General features: G+C 51.9%; 1 protein-coding gene across 2 annotated transcripts in view; it reads left to right on the top strand.

Annotated features, from left to right (window-relative positions):
• STK24 (serine/threonine kinase 24) overlaps positions 1-17,526 on the top strand; it is a 72,525-nt gene that overhangs the window by 40,467 nt on the left and 14,532 nt on the right. For both annotated transcript variants that reach the window (XM_037528766.2, XM_037528765.2), the window contains exon 3: positions 11,666-11,722. In XM_037528766.2, the coding sequence (XP_037384663.1) occupies positions 11,666-11,722 (57 nt within the window). The remainder of the gene's footprint in view (positions 1-11,665; positions 11,723-17,526) is intronic.

Below are 17,526 nucleotides of genomic sequence, written 5' to 3' on the forward strand. Positions count from 1 at the left end.
CCTGGCTCCTGTCAGCCTCTCGTAGGCATCCTCAGAGGCCCTGGAGCCTCTTCTCTTGCTTCCGACGTAGCGTTCACTCACCCAGGTAACAAGTAGCCCTTCTTCCGAGGAGCTTAGATGAGCAAGTGAAAGAGCTGTCACTTTTTCCCAGCTGAGGACGGTAATCCCCCGACATGGTGCTCTTGAATCAGGGCCCACCTTTGGCTTTGAGTGTGTCCTGCTGTGTGGTGGGCGTCATCTGGCCACTGGGGACCTCTGCCGCCTTGTTGTGGACACGTAGGGAGAGTCCTGCTCCTCCCCCACCCCTTGCTCCCCCTCCTCTCTGTGGAGGGTGGCTGGGAGCTGCTGTGGCAGGCACTCCCTTCTGAGTCTGGTGCTCGTGTGTGCAGATTTCTGATACCAAGTTCTGAATGTTCTGGAAGGTGTTGCTCCAGATCTTGAGCTGGAGGAGGCGGGACAGACCAGAGACCTCCATGTCCCTGGAGAGAGCATTGCAGCCTGCACAAGCTTGATTGTCTTGGGCAGAATCTGTGCCCTTCTGTGATACTGCTTTTATTCTTGAAGGAATAGGTACATCGATAAACTAGTGTGTTTCGTAGCCATTTCTGTTACTGTTTTAAATGTTTTTTTTTTGTTTGTTTTTTTAACATTTATTTATTTATGCATACAAGAGCTGGGGTACATGTCAGAGGTGTAGGGGCATAGAGGATTCACCAGAGACAGAGTGGGGAGCAGAACAGGCACACTGACTGAAATACACTGCTGAGGGGGCAGCAGGTGAGACAGAAGAGGTCTGCTGTGCCATGTGGGTAGCTCCCTGGCTGGTTGGTAATTGAACTCATGCTGCAGAGGCTGTGGACAGCTTCATAGTGCTGAGACTTAACCCCTTGTACCACCAGGGAGGCCCCTTGGGGTTCACTCTTGATTTGCACATTCTATAGGTTTGGCCAAATGGAGAATGACACACATCCACCATTAGAGTTTACAGAGTCGTTTCACTGCTCTGAAAATCCTTTGTGCCCCACCTAATCGTCCCTCCTTCCCCCAACCCCTGGCAACCACTGACCTTTTTTTTTTTTTTTATGAATACATATCTATTTTAAAAATAACACAATACTAGCCTCTAAATGCATTTTATACAAGGAATTTTCACATCAATTAAATGTTTTTTTTTTTTTAAAGATGGTTTTCTTTTTCTTTTTTAAAAGCATTCATTCATTCATTTATGCAAGCACTGGGTAGTGTCAGGAGCGCGGGAGGGTGAGAGAATTCACCAGAGCCAGAGCGGGGAGCAGAGCAGGCAGAAGGACCGAAGTACACTGCTGAGGGGAGCAGCGGGCGGCAGGAGAGGTCTGCGCGCCATGTGGGACCCTCCTCCGGTGGCCGGGGAGCAGCCGGGGATTGAACCTGCGCCCCAGAGCAGCTTCGCAACCCAGCGCTCAACCGCTGCGCCACCGGGGAGGCCCGAGGATAAATATTTTTTTAAGATTTTTTTTTTTTAATTTATGCATACAAGACCTGGGGTGCAAGCCAGAGATGTGGAGGGTGAGAGGATTCACCAGAGACAGAGCGGGGAACAGAACAGGCAGATCGATGAAGTACACTGCTGAGGGGAGCAGCGGGCACGGCAGGAGAGGTCAGCGCACCATGTGGGACCCTCGCCGGTGGCCGGGGATCGAACCAGCGCTACAGAGGCTGCGGGCAGCTTCGCAACCCAGCGCTCAACCACTGCGCCACCGGGGAGGCCCTACTGTTTTAAATGTTTTAATGGCTTCCGTTGAAAACATGAGAAAATTTAACTTGTCTCCTGGGGAGGAAAGTCTGCTGGAAGGGAAATGTCCCTGTTAATGTTAACTTGAAAGTTTGGAAGGTGAGGTAGGATGGCCTAGAGAAGCTGACTTCCCCCCAGGGCTGGTCCTGGAGGTGTCCAGTGGGAGGAGCAAGCGCTTGGGTGGGGCAGACGCCCCCGCCGGAGTTTTGGGCCTCATTGGGGCCGTCCGTGAATGTGGTTCAGGGGCGACAAAGTTCAGTTTGTGCCATGTCTGATCACACAGGCCGGCTCTGTACACACTCCCCATTTTCGGAGTTTACTATTCTGGTAACTTTTTCTGCTCTAAATTAAAAAAAAAAACAACAAAAAAAAAACCTACCGAAAGGTTGACAGGCTCCGGTTGCTTCTCCTGGTCTCCCCAGGACCCCCTCCAGGGCTCTCCACTCCCTGGGCATGCGGGGGCTGGGGAGGGACGGTCCCTCGGCTCCAGCCCCCCTCCTCAGGGACTGTGGGCCTGTGCAAATGAACCCCGCTTCAGTCCTGAACACTGACCCGTTTTTAATCACTTTGGTTAATTAGAGGCCCAGGAGTTTCAAACCACACCCGGGAGGTGTGAATAATGTGATATAAATACTGTTGGGGCCGTCTGTTGTGGTTTCCCTTTTTTTTTTTTTTTTTTTTTTTTTTTTTTCCTTTCTCTTCCTCTCGTGTATTTTCACTTCAGAGTTTAAACAGAAACTTGAATGACCAGATTGGTTCTAGAAGGAGTGTGTTGGCTGCTCTGATGTGGAAATTTGTTCTACCTACCACGTGTGGTAAGGACAGTGTGGGCCCGAGGCCACCGAGGTGTGCGGCTCTGAAGGTCCAGATGTGTGATGAGACACACATGAGCAGCTCGTGGGTCTCTTAAATGATCACCTTTGCCGTGAATAACCTCAGGCTGTATTTAAGTTGGGCCTGCCCCGCCGCTGTTGCAGGCTGTTCTCTCAGGCACAGAAATGGGCTCCTTCCCCATGGGGTGGGAGGGATGTGTCCCATGGAGGGTCTCAGGCTGGTGAGCTGATGGACGGCGCCGGAGGTCAGTCTGAGCTGAGGTCCCGTTTCTGAGGGGCTCTCGCTGATGAAGACACTGGTAGGTGTGAGCTGATGAAGTGAGTGTGGACATGTTGGGGTCAGCAGGTGTCTGTGTTCTCAGCGCTGTTGGGTCTCAAAGGGAGGTTTAATACACAGCGTTTCCCCAAGGTGTTTCATCAGGGACCCTGCTCTCTCTCTCTAATGGTTCTCTTCAGTCCTACCGCCAAGTCCCCGGTGGTCCCTCATGAAGTGGCTTCTCCAGCCAGCACTGCTGGGAAAGTGACGTCAGCGGGCTAAGCACCTGCGTCTGGAGACGCCAAGTTCCCACTGCAGGCTCGCTTTCTGCGCGTCTCCTGCTGCGTTGCTGTCTCTTGAAAAGCATTCCTAAAAGTGTTTGTTTCTAAAACTGGATAAATTGACAGAGGACCATGAAGCATTAAATGAGAGGCAATTACTGAAATAGCATGCTCGAGTTTTAAAACCTTTTCCGTTTCAGTACATAGTTTCAGAGAGATGCTGTGGGGTGGAGGGCAAAGGAGCCGGGAGGGCCCTGCAGGTCCTGCTCCTGCAGACAGTGATGTCAGCGCGGGTACAGGAGCAGCAGCCTCGGCAGGTGAAGCCTCCGGGATGAGGATCGTGGGGGCCCAAGGGCGTTGTGATTCATACCATGTCACCCTGAAATCTTTCCTTCAGTGTTTCTCAGAATCCTCCTCAAGGTTATTCCCAAGGTTCCTCATGCCCCAGGTCAGTGTGATTTGATATTTCTTCATTTCATGAACCCTTGAATATTAGTATTAATAAACATTCTGGGTTAGGCCCTGTGGGGGCCCTGAGGAGTGTGGCCGTGGGCAGGCTGGAGGGGCTCCTGCCCTCCGGTCTGGGGACCAGGACAACTTTCCCGAGTCTCTGGCCTCCACTCTTTACCGTGGCTGCTGCCCGTGGTCGGCTGGTCAGCCCGCGTTTCCTGCTCCTCCTTCCCACGCTCACCCAGTGCGAGCGTTTGCCTGCTGCCCAGGTTCAAACCCCAGTGCCTGTCCTGGCCCCCCCGGGCCTCAGACCCACTCACGCAGGTGTGGGGACCTCACTCCATGGGAGTGTTCCTGAGAACCTCACCGTCAGCTTCCCAAAGCCGTCGGTGCTCCGATGAGCTGGCCCTTGGTGCCCCAGAAGCGCCCCTGTGCAGGGTGGTTAGAAAGCGTGGGTTTGATCCAGGTCAGGGACTGAAGGGTGGGGGCTGAACTACAGCTGCCCTGCCCCTCCAGGGCTGCGGACTGCAGCCTGATTGTGGATAAAGTCAGGCCAGATTTAAGCCCCCCAGGAGGGGCAGGGCCCCTTGGGCAAAGGCAGCAGGGCTTTGAGATTCGTTTGTGCTTTGTCAGCAGGAACAGGCTGAGAACATTGGGGCTTTTCTGAAGCTGTTTTCAAGGGAACCCTGTTTCAGGCCCTCATGAAATGATCTCTGGTTTCTTGGAGACAGACTTACCAGAACATTCTCCTCCAGGGGCTGTCTGGGGTGCCTCTGCTGTCCCTCACTGCCGCTGCCCTTGGGGTCCTGGCCCATCCTCCTGTGCCACATGCCGTCTCTGTGGCTCCCGGGCCTGGGATCGTGGGTGCTGCGGCCCTTGATCCCGGGAGGGGGGCGGTGGCGAGGTGGCCCTCTGCCCTTCACCCCATGCCCGCCGCTCAGTGCTCCAGCCTGCTGCTGAGCCATGCTGCCCACCAGGCAGGGCTGGACTCGGCCAGCACCCTCTGCATGGCTCTTGGGATTGAGGATGGAGCTGATGCTAGGGGGAGCAGAGTCACCCAGCTCCACCCTGTCCTTGAACCTGCCCAGTGACAGCAGCTTTTTTATCGAATATTCATAATTATTAGAATCTACCAATAAAGACAGTGATAACAATAAACGTTTGTGGTGTTCTCGGGCCACCCCGGTGCCAGCTGGTCTCTACATGTCCGTCCCCACCTCTCCTGGGACAGGGAATGCCGCCTGCTCTCCTGTCCGCCAAAGTCGGGCAAGCCGGCAGGCGGGGTGAGGGCCAGGGGCTTGGGGTTCTGTGGAATCTTAGGGCTGTGGCCGCAGGCCCTGGTGGTGTGCTGGGGCTCTCCCTGCACCTCAAAGCTCTTCTGCACTTTGGCTGGGGTGTGGCAGTGGAGGTGTGTGCTGCGAGGCTTCTACCTCTCCCGTGTGGATTTCTGTGGGGTCCCCACTGTGTTTTGTGGCCTGGGAAGTTAAGAAGACAGAAAGTCCCAGGTGTCTTGCCGCATCATCCACCTGGTGGGAGCGGGAAGCAAGGATGATGTGCTTTATGAATTTTGTTGATGGTCCTCATGGGGACCAGAAGGGAGCCCATGAACTGTCCCCGGAGCACAGCCCCGCAGGCGAGGTGGTTTTCGAGCAGAGTCTGAGGGGGAAGCCAGGGGCCGCCAGACTGCTGGGAGCAAGGGTGCTGAGGGCAGAGCATGCAGGAGAGGGCTCCCCGTGCTCCCAGAGGCCTTTGCCCGTCTGCCAGTGCAGTTGGGAGGCTCCAGACGATGCCGTAGCTTATAGAAACTCGGGGCCTAACCTTGTGGGACTTTGAGGATGTGGAAACTTGGAGGGGCAGAGACTCGGGTGCTGGGAAACCAGATGACCTGTGCATCCTGCATCCGTTTGTGATTTCTCTGGGCTGTTTTCTTAGGTTTTCGGCTGGCTGTTTTAAACGCAGTTGATTTTAAAGATACTTCCACACATCTGTCTTACTTCCATGCTGCTTATTTCTATTTTTTGCTATTTGTTGGCTTCATTTAATCTACTCACAAGAAAATGGACTTGGACTGGGTCCCACTTAAAGCAGAGGAAGTTCTTGCATATTTTAATAAACAGGATCAGATGCACAGCCCTTGAGACCTCCTCCTTGAGGATTTCCCAGATGTTTGTGAGTTGGGTTTTTATTTGGGGGGGGGCGGGGGGGCACAGTATTGTTCCAGAACAGCCACCACATTGGTCAAGTTATGGATCCCCACCCAGAGGGAAGCACAGCCTCATCCCCTCCCTTGATGGGGGCGGAGGGTGGGGTTTTGTCCCTGTGCCTTCTGTCTGGCAGTGCAGGTGTAGGTGACTTCTCTTTCTTCCACGAGAATTTCCTTTCTCTGAGCAATAAACATAAGCCTTTATTCTCGTGATTTAAGTTAGGATTTGAACAGTTCTCTCTTCTGCTTTTGTTGCCTGGTCCAGGCTGAGAGGTCATCCTTGACTCCAGGTTTCCTTGCAGAGAGAAGGTCTTGCAGTCCTTGCAACAGCAGACTTGTCAGTTCCCGGCCTTAATGGGCCTCATCTGCTCAGCCACGCAGCCCAATAGGCTCCTGGGTGGGACAGCAGAGTCTCCCCCCACAGGCGCCCACGCAGAGGCAGCCGCCCTGCTGGGCTTCCCGAGGCGTTTGGAAGCCATCGGCTGCCTTCTGCATTGGCCAGGAGCAGCTGCGGCTTCTGGGACGGGGAGAAGCACATCTGTGTTCTCTGGGAGTGGTTTTTAGTCCGCAAGTGTCTGTCCCCATGTTTCTGGGAAAAGCAGAAACAATGCCCTGAGCCTGTATGGTCAGGCTGCTGTGGGGACCCTGGGTGGAAGCAAAGCTACTTACTTTTCTTCGGGGTGATCTAGAGATCCCCGCCAGCAGATCATGCTTTGAAATCACAAGGGAATGCATTTTATTTCGCAATCGATCATGGGAAAAACATCGCAGGCTCACAGCCAAAGATAATATAAAAGACGTGCTTTGAAATGTTTCCTCGCATGGGGACTGTGGATTCCTGTCTCTCTCGAACACACTGTCCTAGTGTAATTGAAGAAAGTCCCTGGAGGCGGGTGGCCGCTCCAGCTCGTGTCTTTCTAGCCAGAAAGTTGAAATGAATTAAAATTCCGAGGAGGCTAAATATTTTACTTCCCCATAAAGCAGCTCAATTCTGTTTTCTGGCAGCCGTTACCTGTAGCGTCAGGTGCTGCTGTTTGCAGTTCCCGAGGCCCCGCGCGGGCCTGCACGTGCACACTGTCGGCGCGGCTCCGCGCGGCGGTGTCCTTGGGGAGGACTGTGCCCTCACTCCCTCTTCGAAACTTCCGAGTGTAGGAGCCCTTTTCTAGGGGGTAAAAAAACTTGTGACATAGTAAATGTCGATTATGTAACGAACCGCTGGGTGTACAGTTGATGAGAAGACTCTTCCCGGGGGAGGGGGGAGCTCTTTCCAGACCACTAGCTTGTGTAGCACAGTGTCCCCTTCAGGCGTGCGGGTAGAGACCTCTGCTCCCGAGTCCGATGACGAGAACCAGGCCTTTCACCACGTCTCTGTGGTGGTGGGACGTCGTCACGGCTGCGGCTGCCTGCGGTTCTCCAGGTGCCCGACTGAGCAGTCAGGTGCCACGGGGTGGGAGTCGGGCTCTCGCGTGTGGTCTTATATCCCACGCCAGAGTCTTTCTCACGAGGCAGAAGCAAAGCCAGGGCTGCCCACCCAGGCCTGGGCCTGACCTCGGCACCCAGGGCTGCCCCGGGTTTGCATGTCTAATCCAAGTGTAGCGCAGCTGTTTTCAGAAGCTCTTCATTAAGAGACCTCAGGTAAATGAGAGCGTGTGCGGGCATCAGACGGTTCACTCTAGACTAGAACTGCGGAAGGTCAAGGTTAGCAAAGTGGCCAAACGGACGGAAGGAAGAGAGGCAGAGAGTTCAAATAGAAGCATTTCCCCAGTGCACAGGGAGAGTGCTCGCGAGCATCTTGGAAAGCCCCATCCTTCGGAAGTCTGTTGCCCCGAAGCTACCTTCCGCCTCCGACAATAGAAGCATGAAGAGGAGCCGCCACCCACGCGCTGAAGCACAGTGTTTGTCTGGTTGGTGAAGCTGCAGGTCGCCTTACAGTGCTCCGGGCGCCTCTGCACTTTTTGCAAAATGCAGCTGTCGGCCTGCCCATCCTCGGATGTGTCTCCTCTCATCTCTTGGGCCGAGGGTTTAGCCTCCGTAATGAATTTCGTGACGTTTCTGACTTGCTGTTTCCTGACCACGGAGATCTTCACGGGGGTGGCAGAGAGCCCGGGCGCTGCAGGAAAGAGCACGTCGTTGGGGTTGGTGCTAGGTCAGGGCCCAGACCTACTCCTGACTCCAGGTCAGGAGACTGATGGGTGGTCTGAAGTGAAGATCGATGCAAGGGAGGAGAGAGAAAGCCTCCTCTTTACCACCCTGGGCATGTTAAAGAGAATTTTATTCATCTGAGTTTCAACCAGCTTTTAGCATAGAAACTTTTTTCCATTAACAGATTTATTATTGGCTTGTGCCAAATTTGTGCCGAATCAAGAGAGGAGCTCTCTGCATCCCCCGGGGGACTTGGTCATTGAAGCACACACATGCAGGCATGAGAGGACACACGTCCGAGGAGGGTGCGCCGACAGAGAGCAGACTGCACTGCATTTTGCACAAACTGCAGAGGCGCCCTGAGCATTGTAAGGCGGCCTGCAGCTTCACCAACCAGACAAACACCGTGCTTCAAGCGCGTGGGTGGCGGGTTCCTCTTCATGCTTTTATTGTTGTAGGTGGAATTTAGCTTCAGGGCAACAGGCTTCCGAAGGAAGGGACTTTCCAAGATGCTCCTCAGAAGGAGCACATGGTGCCTCGCTCCCCTGGAATGTAGAGCGGAGGCTGGGGGGGCCCTCCAGAGCAGGGCTCCTGAAGTTCCCGGCTGTTCTTCTCCCCTCCTTGGTATCAACCTGAAGAATGAAAAAAACACTGATCTGAGGGAGTGTCTGCACTCCAGTCTTCACTGCAGCAGTGTCCAGGCTCCAGAAACAACCCTAGTGCCCAAGGACTGAGTGGGTGGGGGAGACGCGGTCCGTGTACACAGTGGAGTGTTGCTGAGCTGTGAAGAACATGAGATCTTGCCGTTTGTGACAACATCAGTAAAGCGGAGGGCGTGATGCTAAGCAAATTAAGTCATAAGGAGAAAGAAAATGCCGATTTCACTTGCATATGGGATACAGGAAAACAAAGGAACAGAAAATGAAAACAAAGCAGCCCCTGAAAATGTGAACTCCTAACTGTGCATCTGGAGCAGACCTGCATGGGCTAAAGATGAATGAAGTGGCTGAAAATTAGCACTGAGGCTGTGGCATGGGGGAGAGTTGGGAGGGGCTGATGGGTGCTTGTGTGTGTGTGTGGGGGGGTGTAGTCACAAGCAATTGGAGAGATGTGAACCTATATCCCTAAATCATATACTGGGTTGTAACCTGGGTTCCCATATACTGGGTTGTTACTTCAATAAAAAATACACAAAAAGTAGTTGCTAGAATATGCTCTTCTCTCAGAACTGGTAAATCTTTTGATTTCTTTCCCCCTCTCTTCTCATCTCCCCCTTCCTTTAATTTTTTTTTTGGGGGGAGACTCATTGATCTATCTTCATCCTTTTCTGCTTGTAGTTCTTGTTCTTTCTAGAGAACATTTTAATTCATACTTTACAAAGGCATTGTCTTTTTCATTCTAGATTTTAACATTTACTATCTTAAAAGATGCTGTGGTTTTTTTCCATTTGCTGTTTGAGGATTTTCCCTGTCATAATGTTCTTTGTGTTGCTGAATTTGCAAATCATCATGCTTCTCAGTGGGCCCAGCTGCAAACGGGGGACGACACTCTGCAGAGACTGTAGTCATAGCAGCCAAAGTTCATGGCACCGACTGCCTGGCATGCCCGCTGACCCGGTGCACAGAGGGAAACTGAGGCTGAACGTGCCCGCGGCACTGCTGAGGGCCACAGAGCTGGAGCGAGGCAGGCTGCACACCTGTGCTCATGCACACCCTCGTAGCAGAAAGGCATCTTTGCTTTAAAAACCGTTTGTGTGTGTGTGTTTTGTAGTTGTGGTAACATTGCTTTTATAACACTATGTATGATTTAGGGGTAAAATTACACACCCTGAGATGTCTGTTACCACAGAGACACCCACAATCCCTTGGAACCCCTCCCAACATTGCTCCCCTTTCCTGGCCTTCCCCTTCTGGAAGCCTCAGATTTGCAGTCACATTTCTGGGGTTTATAAAAACTACATTTGCACGAAAGTCTATGACCCCAAGTTGCTTTAATAAAATCTTCTGCCTTGTCGAGCCTCTTGGGTAATAGGATGGAGACCTGCAGGCGGTACAGAGGTGATGCAGCGCTTACCTTGACAGAAGCTTAGAGCAGAAGAATTTAGGATGGAGGAATTATTAGTCATTTACAGAACACCGACCCCACTCCAAAGTAATTGCATCAGAAAGCCATATATACAAGGGACCCTTTGCTCTGGAAAGTGAACCTCGTTGCTCACCTGTGGTCTATGCAGGAGTCTCTCAATAGACTCGCTCTGTGCCAGGCAGCACTTTGCCTGCTCGTGCCCACTGCTTTGCTCCAGCAGCTCCCTGAAAGGCACGCGTGTGAGGTTCTTCACTGATAGCAGAAGAATGGAAACAGCTTACTGTTGTTTGACCTGTGTGCCCTCACCTGCCTCGGCAGCCTCCCCTCAGGCTTGCGGGGTCTTGTGCAGAGTTTATTTTGCTCAGAAACCCCCATGCAGGGTAGTGCTGTTTCACCTGTTAATTGGGCTATTGGGCTTTACCATGTGATTCTAAGGCATGTCTGGGTGATGATGCTGATGAAGCTCATTGCCTGCTGCTTGTGTTGGTGCCTCCAGCGGAACTTCGCAGAGTGCTTTCACGTTCATTATCCCATTTTATAGGCAATTGACCTGTGAGTTGTAGAAGCCCAGAGATTATTACCATCTCGCTATGGATGAGAGGAATCTGGGCCTCAGGTGTCTCCCTGCGAATCAGTGCCAGTCTTCAGGTGACGTTTCAGGGCAATCCCCAGACTGGCTCTGCTGAGAATCAGGACAGGCCTGTCGGCACCCCCAGCTTACCAGTTAAATACGTAATTCTGTGTTTCCCAGCGGGCGTGGCTTTGGGCTCCAGACGGCATTGGTTATATTGTCGATGATTATCTGCCACTGGGTCACTGTCCATTGCCAGCCACCTCCGTTACCAATGGTTCCCCCACCCTTTGCTAGTGACCCACCACTGCGTTACTGAAGGGTTACTTTGAGAGGAAGTAACTTCCGGTCCATCAGGCTGTCAGGAGTCTGGCCTGGCCAGTCCCCTGCTGTGGCCCTGCACTCCGTGTGGGCATCGGCCTGGGCAGCGTGGGCTTGCTGGCCAGCTTTCCGTAAGGAATGTATTTAAAAAGTGAACTCTGGAAGTCAGAGGTGCTGAGTGGCCTCATAAGAGACGGGAGAGGTTGTCACAAGGGCACCGAATGCGGTTTGTGAGGTGGGACTGAGCAGACACAGACACAAGGCTTTAGCTGGACTCATTTTTCTGGAAACCCTCTGAAGAGAGTGCGGAGGCCTTTGGGGTGTCTGGAGCGTCATTGCCCGCCCTCTGCTCAGAGGGGTGGGTGGAATGGTGACCCTCACAGCTGTGGCCCCAGGATGGCTACTGACCTGTCCCTGTGGCTGCAGGCACCTCCGCTGACCAGGCCCAGGACAGGCTGTGTATGGCCGCTGCTGGCCTAGGCTGGGACACTGGTTCCCAAGGTCCCCTGGGCCCTGTTAGAGGTGCTGGTTGAGTAGATCTGGAGCCCAAGCGCTTTGATGCAGGGACCTTGGCCAGGCCGCCAACACGGCGTGGTTTCCTGTGCAGAACAATCCAGATGCACTTTCCTGCTGACACGTACTTTCAAAATCTAGTTTCAAAATAATATGAAAACCACCCTTGGATTATTAAAAGAGGAATTTTTTTTCTGGTTTTGTTTGCTTTGAATATAATTTTCCTTTTCTTTTTGCAGGATACTAAATTATGGATAATAATGGAATATCTTGGTGGCGGCTCTGCACTGGACCTGGTAAGTATTACTTTGCATGCCTGCCCTGCACCAAAGCTCTTCTCAGTCAGTTTTGGTGTTAAAGATAATTCTGTGTTTATCCGTTTCTCTTTCCTCTTAAGTTGCATGAAAAAGGGGCTGAGCTCTCCCTTGTAAAGAGTATTTCGGCTTGCCGGAGTGTTGAGAACTGCAGGTCTGCTGCTGAGAACACCTTTGTTGTTCCATGGAGACCAGCGAGTCCGTCACCATCTGACCTGGGAGCGCTCAGCCTGTTCTCCCCAGCTGGCTTTGTTAAGCTGTTGTCCCGTCATTGTATATATTTCCCATGGTCACTCAGCTTGTAAAATATATTTACAGTATTTCCATTTACAGTTAGACTTTTTAAACTTCAGATTTTGATGGCGGCTCCCAGAGACAGGTGAGGGATGTGAGTGTAGTTGGGGTCACGGGCAGCAGTCAGGCCCTGCAGCGGGGCAGCCTCTCTGAGGAAGGCCCATAGCCAGGGCCTGGGAGCCAGGATGGGGTGGCCGCTGTCATCTGTGAGCTCAGCCGAATCGGCACTTTCCTGCCCAGCCTACGGCCTGGACTCCAGGTGGGAGGTGATTTCCCAGACGGGCCCGCCCTCCATCTTCATGGTCAGGGGGTCCTGCTTGTGGGGAGTTGTCAGGATGTAGGGCCGGCACTTCCACTGCCCTGGCAGCCGGAGTGGAAGAGGCCACGTGCAGGGGTTGTGTCAACACAGGTGCTGGTCACTGAGACTTGCTCGCAGTGACGGAAGAGGTGGCGGGTGTTCTGGAAGGTAGGCTGCTAAGTCTGCACGTATCTCTGAAAGGCTGTGGGTGCCCACTTAAAAAAAAAAATGTCTTTATGTCATAAGCTGTAAAAGCAGTGGGTCAGATTGGTGTTCAAAAAGGAAATGCCCAGGAAAAAAAAATTAATGTGGTATAAACAATTCTATTAAAATGAAGCAGCAGCAGAACAGCTGGATACGCTTTCTGACTAGATTAGCTTCCTTCCCATAAGTATACACATTACAAGCATCTAATTTTTTTTTTTCCTTTTGGGAAATACCACAGGAGTGTAGAAAATGGTCTCATTTTGTGAAATTAGATTTACTGTTATCCTAAGTGAATTTCACTTGTGGCATAAAGTTGTTCGCGGGAGCCGTCCTCTCTGGCCGCGGGTCCCTCAGAGCCGCAGCGCTCGTCTCTGAATACCTTAGTTTGTTCTTTCTTACTGCCACGGCAATGTGATTTATTTGCTGATCGCTGTCTGTGGGACTCTGAATTTTTAGACATTACACTTGGAAAGAAGTTTAGAACTCACCACTTAAAAAAAAAACAACAACAAACAAACAAAAAACCATACAGTGTGAGTGCCAGCAAGCCGCCTCCGCATCAGTAGCTCCTGGGCGAGAACCCGCCGACCCGGCTTGGGAATCACTGACCCCCTCGTTTAGCCCCTGCGCATGTGGAGACCACCCAGCAGTGAGGTGTCCGGGCCTGCTGGACCTTGGACCTATTCTCTAGCAGCTGCAAAGCCTGTGACCTCCCCTGACCCCACACTGCTGGCTTCCCCCAGCCATCCAGGAAAGGGCAAGCTTAAATAATGGGATCCAAGTATTCTTTTTGAGTGTTGGAGGCTATTGAGATGATTTTCAGTGTCTATCACATGTTTATAAAAGATTTTAAAAATCAAGGTGTTGTCACATGAAAATTCAATACCATGTTGCTGAATAACACAGACTCGGGGCATTTCCTTGGAAAATTCTACCTGGCTCTATGGACTGTCTCCCTGTTAAGCTAAAATTCACTGTGGGTGTAGCTAACAGGTCCATATGTGACAGCCCCCGGCTGGAGGGAAAAGGTTGGGGTGTCTTGTTCAGGGAGTGAGCCCTCCCCGACATCTCACCATGCTCATTTCTTCACTTTCTTCTCTCTAGATTCACATCTCTCTCCACACACTCAGTAATTGTCTTCGTCCCCTGGAGCTGCTGTAACAAAATAGCATAGGCGGGTGACTTCCGCCACAGACATTGATTCTCACAGTTCTGGGAGCTGGGAAGTCCAAGGTCAAGTTGCTGGCGGGTCTGGTGAGGTTCCTGTTGGTAGATGGTGGACTTGTTTCCTTGTGTGAGGGAAAGCCGAGGACCCAGCACACTTTCCAACCTCTGCTCGCTGGACCTCCAGCCCTCAGGACTCAGTTGCTTCCTAAAGGCTCCACGTCCTGACACCATCCTCTTGAGCGTTAGGATTCCAACCTGTGAATTTATGGATCAAATATTTGGTCTGTAAGAGAAATGAGAATTCTCCAAGCTTTCAGTCTTCTCGGTGATAGCAGCGCGCTCTCTACCCCGTGCCCTGCCCCGTTCCTGATCATAGAGCTCATGCCGTTTCACCCTACCCTGTGGGGTCACGTCTTCTACGAAGGCTGTGAGATTCTTCCCACTGAGTCAGAGGACACCTTCGATGGGATGGGAAGGTGGCCACTGTCCCTCACCTGAAATTGAGCTCACGTGGCGGTAGGCTGCAGGTGGGGTGTGGACAGAGGTAGGATGCCTGGATGTCCACCTGGGAGGGCAGTGTTGTACAGGATGTAGCTGGCGAACTGCCTGGTGTCCCGTCCTTTCTCATGCCCTCACTGCCAAGCCCTCCTGAGGCACCTGCAGTACTTAGAGTCTGATCTGGAGATACCTGAGAGTCTGTCACCCCCCCCACCACACACACACACACACACACACACACACACACTTTACACATGCAAGGTGGCCTCAGAGAGGTGTGACTGTGTCCCAGGATTAGGGATCTAAATCTGATCGGAATTCTGGACTTTCTGTTTCATAACATGAAAAAAATCTGGGGCCCCATGAAAATCAGACAGAATGAGGGACACGACAGGAAAGTTTTAATCCTTCAATTTTGGAATTAGCCCAGATTTGCTTTTTGTGAATGACCGAGACACAGCGGCATGGACGCCCTTCTAGCTCTGCCTTCTGGGCGCAGGCATCCCGTAGCTGGCTGGACACCCGACACTTGGGAGGGGGAGTGTCCTGGCAGCCCCCACTTCTCTTTGCTGGGGATGTTTCCTTTTTGACTTCCAAAAAATGCAATTGAGGGGCTGGGGGCTGACCAGTGAAATGGGTAAAGGTGGTCAATTATAAGGGGATAGATAGAAACTAGAATTTTGGGGGTGATCACATTGTGGGATATACAGCTAGCAAATTATAATGAGCTTAAACTTACAAATTATAATGTCTTATGTCATAAACCAGTCTGCTCTCAAAAAAGAAATCACAGTTGCAACAAAAATAAATCAGAGCTGGGCTTAAGCCATTTGTGGACAGGGAGAGTGGAAGCAATTGTCAATTTTATTTAATTTCACTTAACTTACATGTGTCTCATGTATTAAAAAATTAACCTGTGTGATTCAGTTAGCAAAAATTTTAGGTTGGTTTGCAACAGTTTGGTTATGTCAATTTAGTCTTTCAAGTATGTTGATCTGTTTTAATTTTATGAAATCTAAATACAGATCAAGTATTTGCCATGCATAGACGGCACACCAGGTTTTAAAGTCTTAATACCAAGAAGAAAAGTATGTGAAATAGCTCAAGAATTCTTTTCATATGGGTTATGTATGAAGTAACATTGGCCATATTAACTTATTAAAATATATAAAGTTAAATAATGCAAAGGATACCTCTAACTGCAGTTGGTGCTGTAACCCATGAGATTTAGTATGAAGAATAGATAACTTGGTTGTTCACAGCCACAAAAATTAGTGTAAAATAGGCATATTTTATATTCAACGTGCACCTTTTTTTTTTTTTTTTTTTTTTAGTTTGAAAGAAAATTAATGAATACATTGAAATGAAATTGCATGCAGGACCCCCAAGGCCACTCTGAGGAGACACTGGGTTCTCTGGAATACAGTTTGAACACCTGTAATTTCTCCAGGTCTACCTTTTGGGGGTGCCAAACTCAAGAATGCTAAGGTAGCATGCGTGCAGACTTACTTGAATGCGATAAACTTTGGGTGGATTCACACCTCATGCAGAGGATGCTGGCTCATGCTGTCTGCTATGCATCAGGTGCTTTCTGGCCCTGGGGAGTTAGCGTTTGCAGCGCAGGGCCTGGGACTTAAGTAGTTTATCCAACTGGAAGGTCTCATTGAGGGTTGCCAGAGAGTCTCAGGGACCACTGTGGAATGTGATAAGGACCAACCAGGCTTAGCAGTCCTGGACTCAGGCAGAACATCTGACAAGCTTCCAAATGAATCTACAACGTGGTTTTTAAGGCGGGGCCACATTTTCTTGAACATCGAGGTGAAGCTGCCACTGCGGTGGTCCCAGGTGTGTCTGCACCTGAGGCCACTTTGTCCTGCAGGAATGCACTTTGTCCTGTTTGTGGGGCCGGTGCTCTGTGGCCCACAGGGTCACCTGGGCCTAGCACTGGAGGCGGCTGCCTGCTCTGCCTGTCGCCCCAGCCTCCCATCTTTTCAGTCATTGTCCTCACCTGCCAGGAAGCTGTGTCCCTGCTCACGTTCCGTGGGCGCGAGCTGCCATCTCCACCAGGCGAGCTGCTTCAGGGGCCGGCGGCTGCGGCCTCCAGATGGTGGCGGTGGACCCGGCTGAGCCTCCCCAGTACAGAGGAAGGCAGAGGAGTGGATTTGGGGGAGTAGGGCCAGAAGGCACCCTGAGATGAGGTGCGCTCTGAATTTATTTTAGGAAGATTATTGGACGACGCCACAGTCCTCTAAGCCAGAAGGCCCCCTTCTCGCACTGCTCACAAGGGGTGGCTGTGGGGAAAGCTTGCGTGTGACCCAGAGAGCGCGCTCGGCTCCTGCGAGGAACAGCGGACGCCCTTTTAGCTTTTACAGGGAATTTTGACACCCGCAAGGCCCCGGCGTGAAAGACCTTCCTTTCCTTCCCGCGCGGTCCCTTCCATGGCCTGTGAATCCCTGGTGGGCGGCGTTTAAGCCGGATTTGAGAGGACGCAGCCATACATTTCTTAACCAGCTGCTGCTCTTAATTATCCAGGGGAGACATGGAGTGAGTTTCCTCTGCTCTCTCTTATCTCCCCTTGCGGATGACACCAGGCCGCCCCGCTGTTTCTTCCCAGACTCGATAATAGAAGGGAGGCGGTGACTAAGCGCGGCCTGGCCAGCTATCGCTGATTATCCGCTTGGCGAAGCCTTGCTGGAGCCTGTGCTCTGTGATAAGGTTTTGGGGGCTGGATCCTTGCGTCCTGGTGGTGGGAGCGAGATAGGCCAGCCTCTCTCTCCTCCCCCACGTGGTGGGAAAAGCGTGTTTTCCTCATTTTGAACCTTGAAATTCCTAGCCCAGAAACACTCAAAGGTAGACGTGGAAGAGGCGGGCAAGGCAGGCGTCCTGGATGTTCTTTGGAGCATTAGTTGAGTCTGTGTTCCTTGGAAATGAGGCCGTTGGTCAGGTAACGGGAAAATCTGGCTTCTGCAGAGCCTGAGTCTGAGGTGATGTTGGGACAGTGTCTTCATTGGAATTTGGGCTAATTCCTGGCAAGTTAGCTGACCAAGCAGTCCTCTGGCTTTCTCTGCATGTCCTGCACCGTGGGCAGCCCCTGCTTACACCTGTGTCCTGGGTGTGAGAAGCAGACAAGCCTGAAGCCCCGAGGCCAGCATGTGAGGGGGAGACCCCTGGCTCCCTGCCCACCCGGCCCCTTTGTACACTCTCCTGTAGCACTGGGAGGAGCCCAGCCCTCAGGAAGTGTGTGTGTGTGTGTGTGTGTGTGTGTGTGTGTGTGTTGGGGGGGTGTTGGCTGTACCCACGTGGACCCCAGTAAACAACTGCT

Source organism: Talpa occidentalis, unplaced genomic scaffold, assembly GCF_014898055.3.
Source record: "Talpa occidentalis isolate TD23 unplaced genomic scaffold, MPIMG_talOcc4v2.1 talOcc4.5, whole genome shotgun sequence".
Classification (NCBI taxonomy): domain Eukaryota; kingdom Metazoa; phylum Chordata; class Mammalia; order Eulipotyphla; family Talpidae; genus Talpa; species Talpa occidentalis.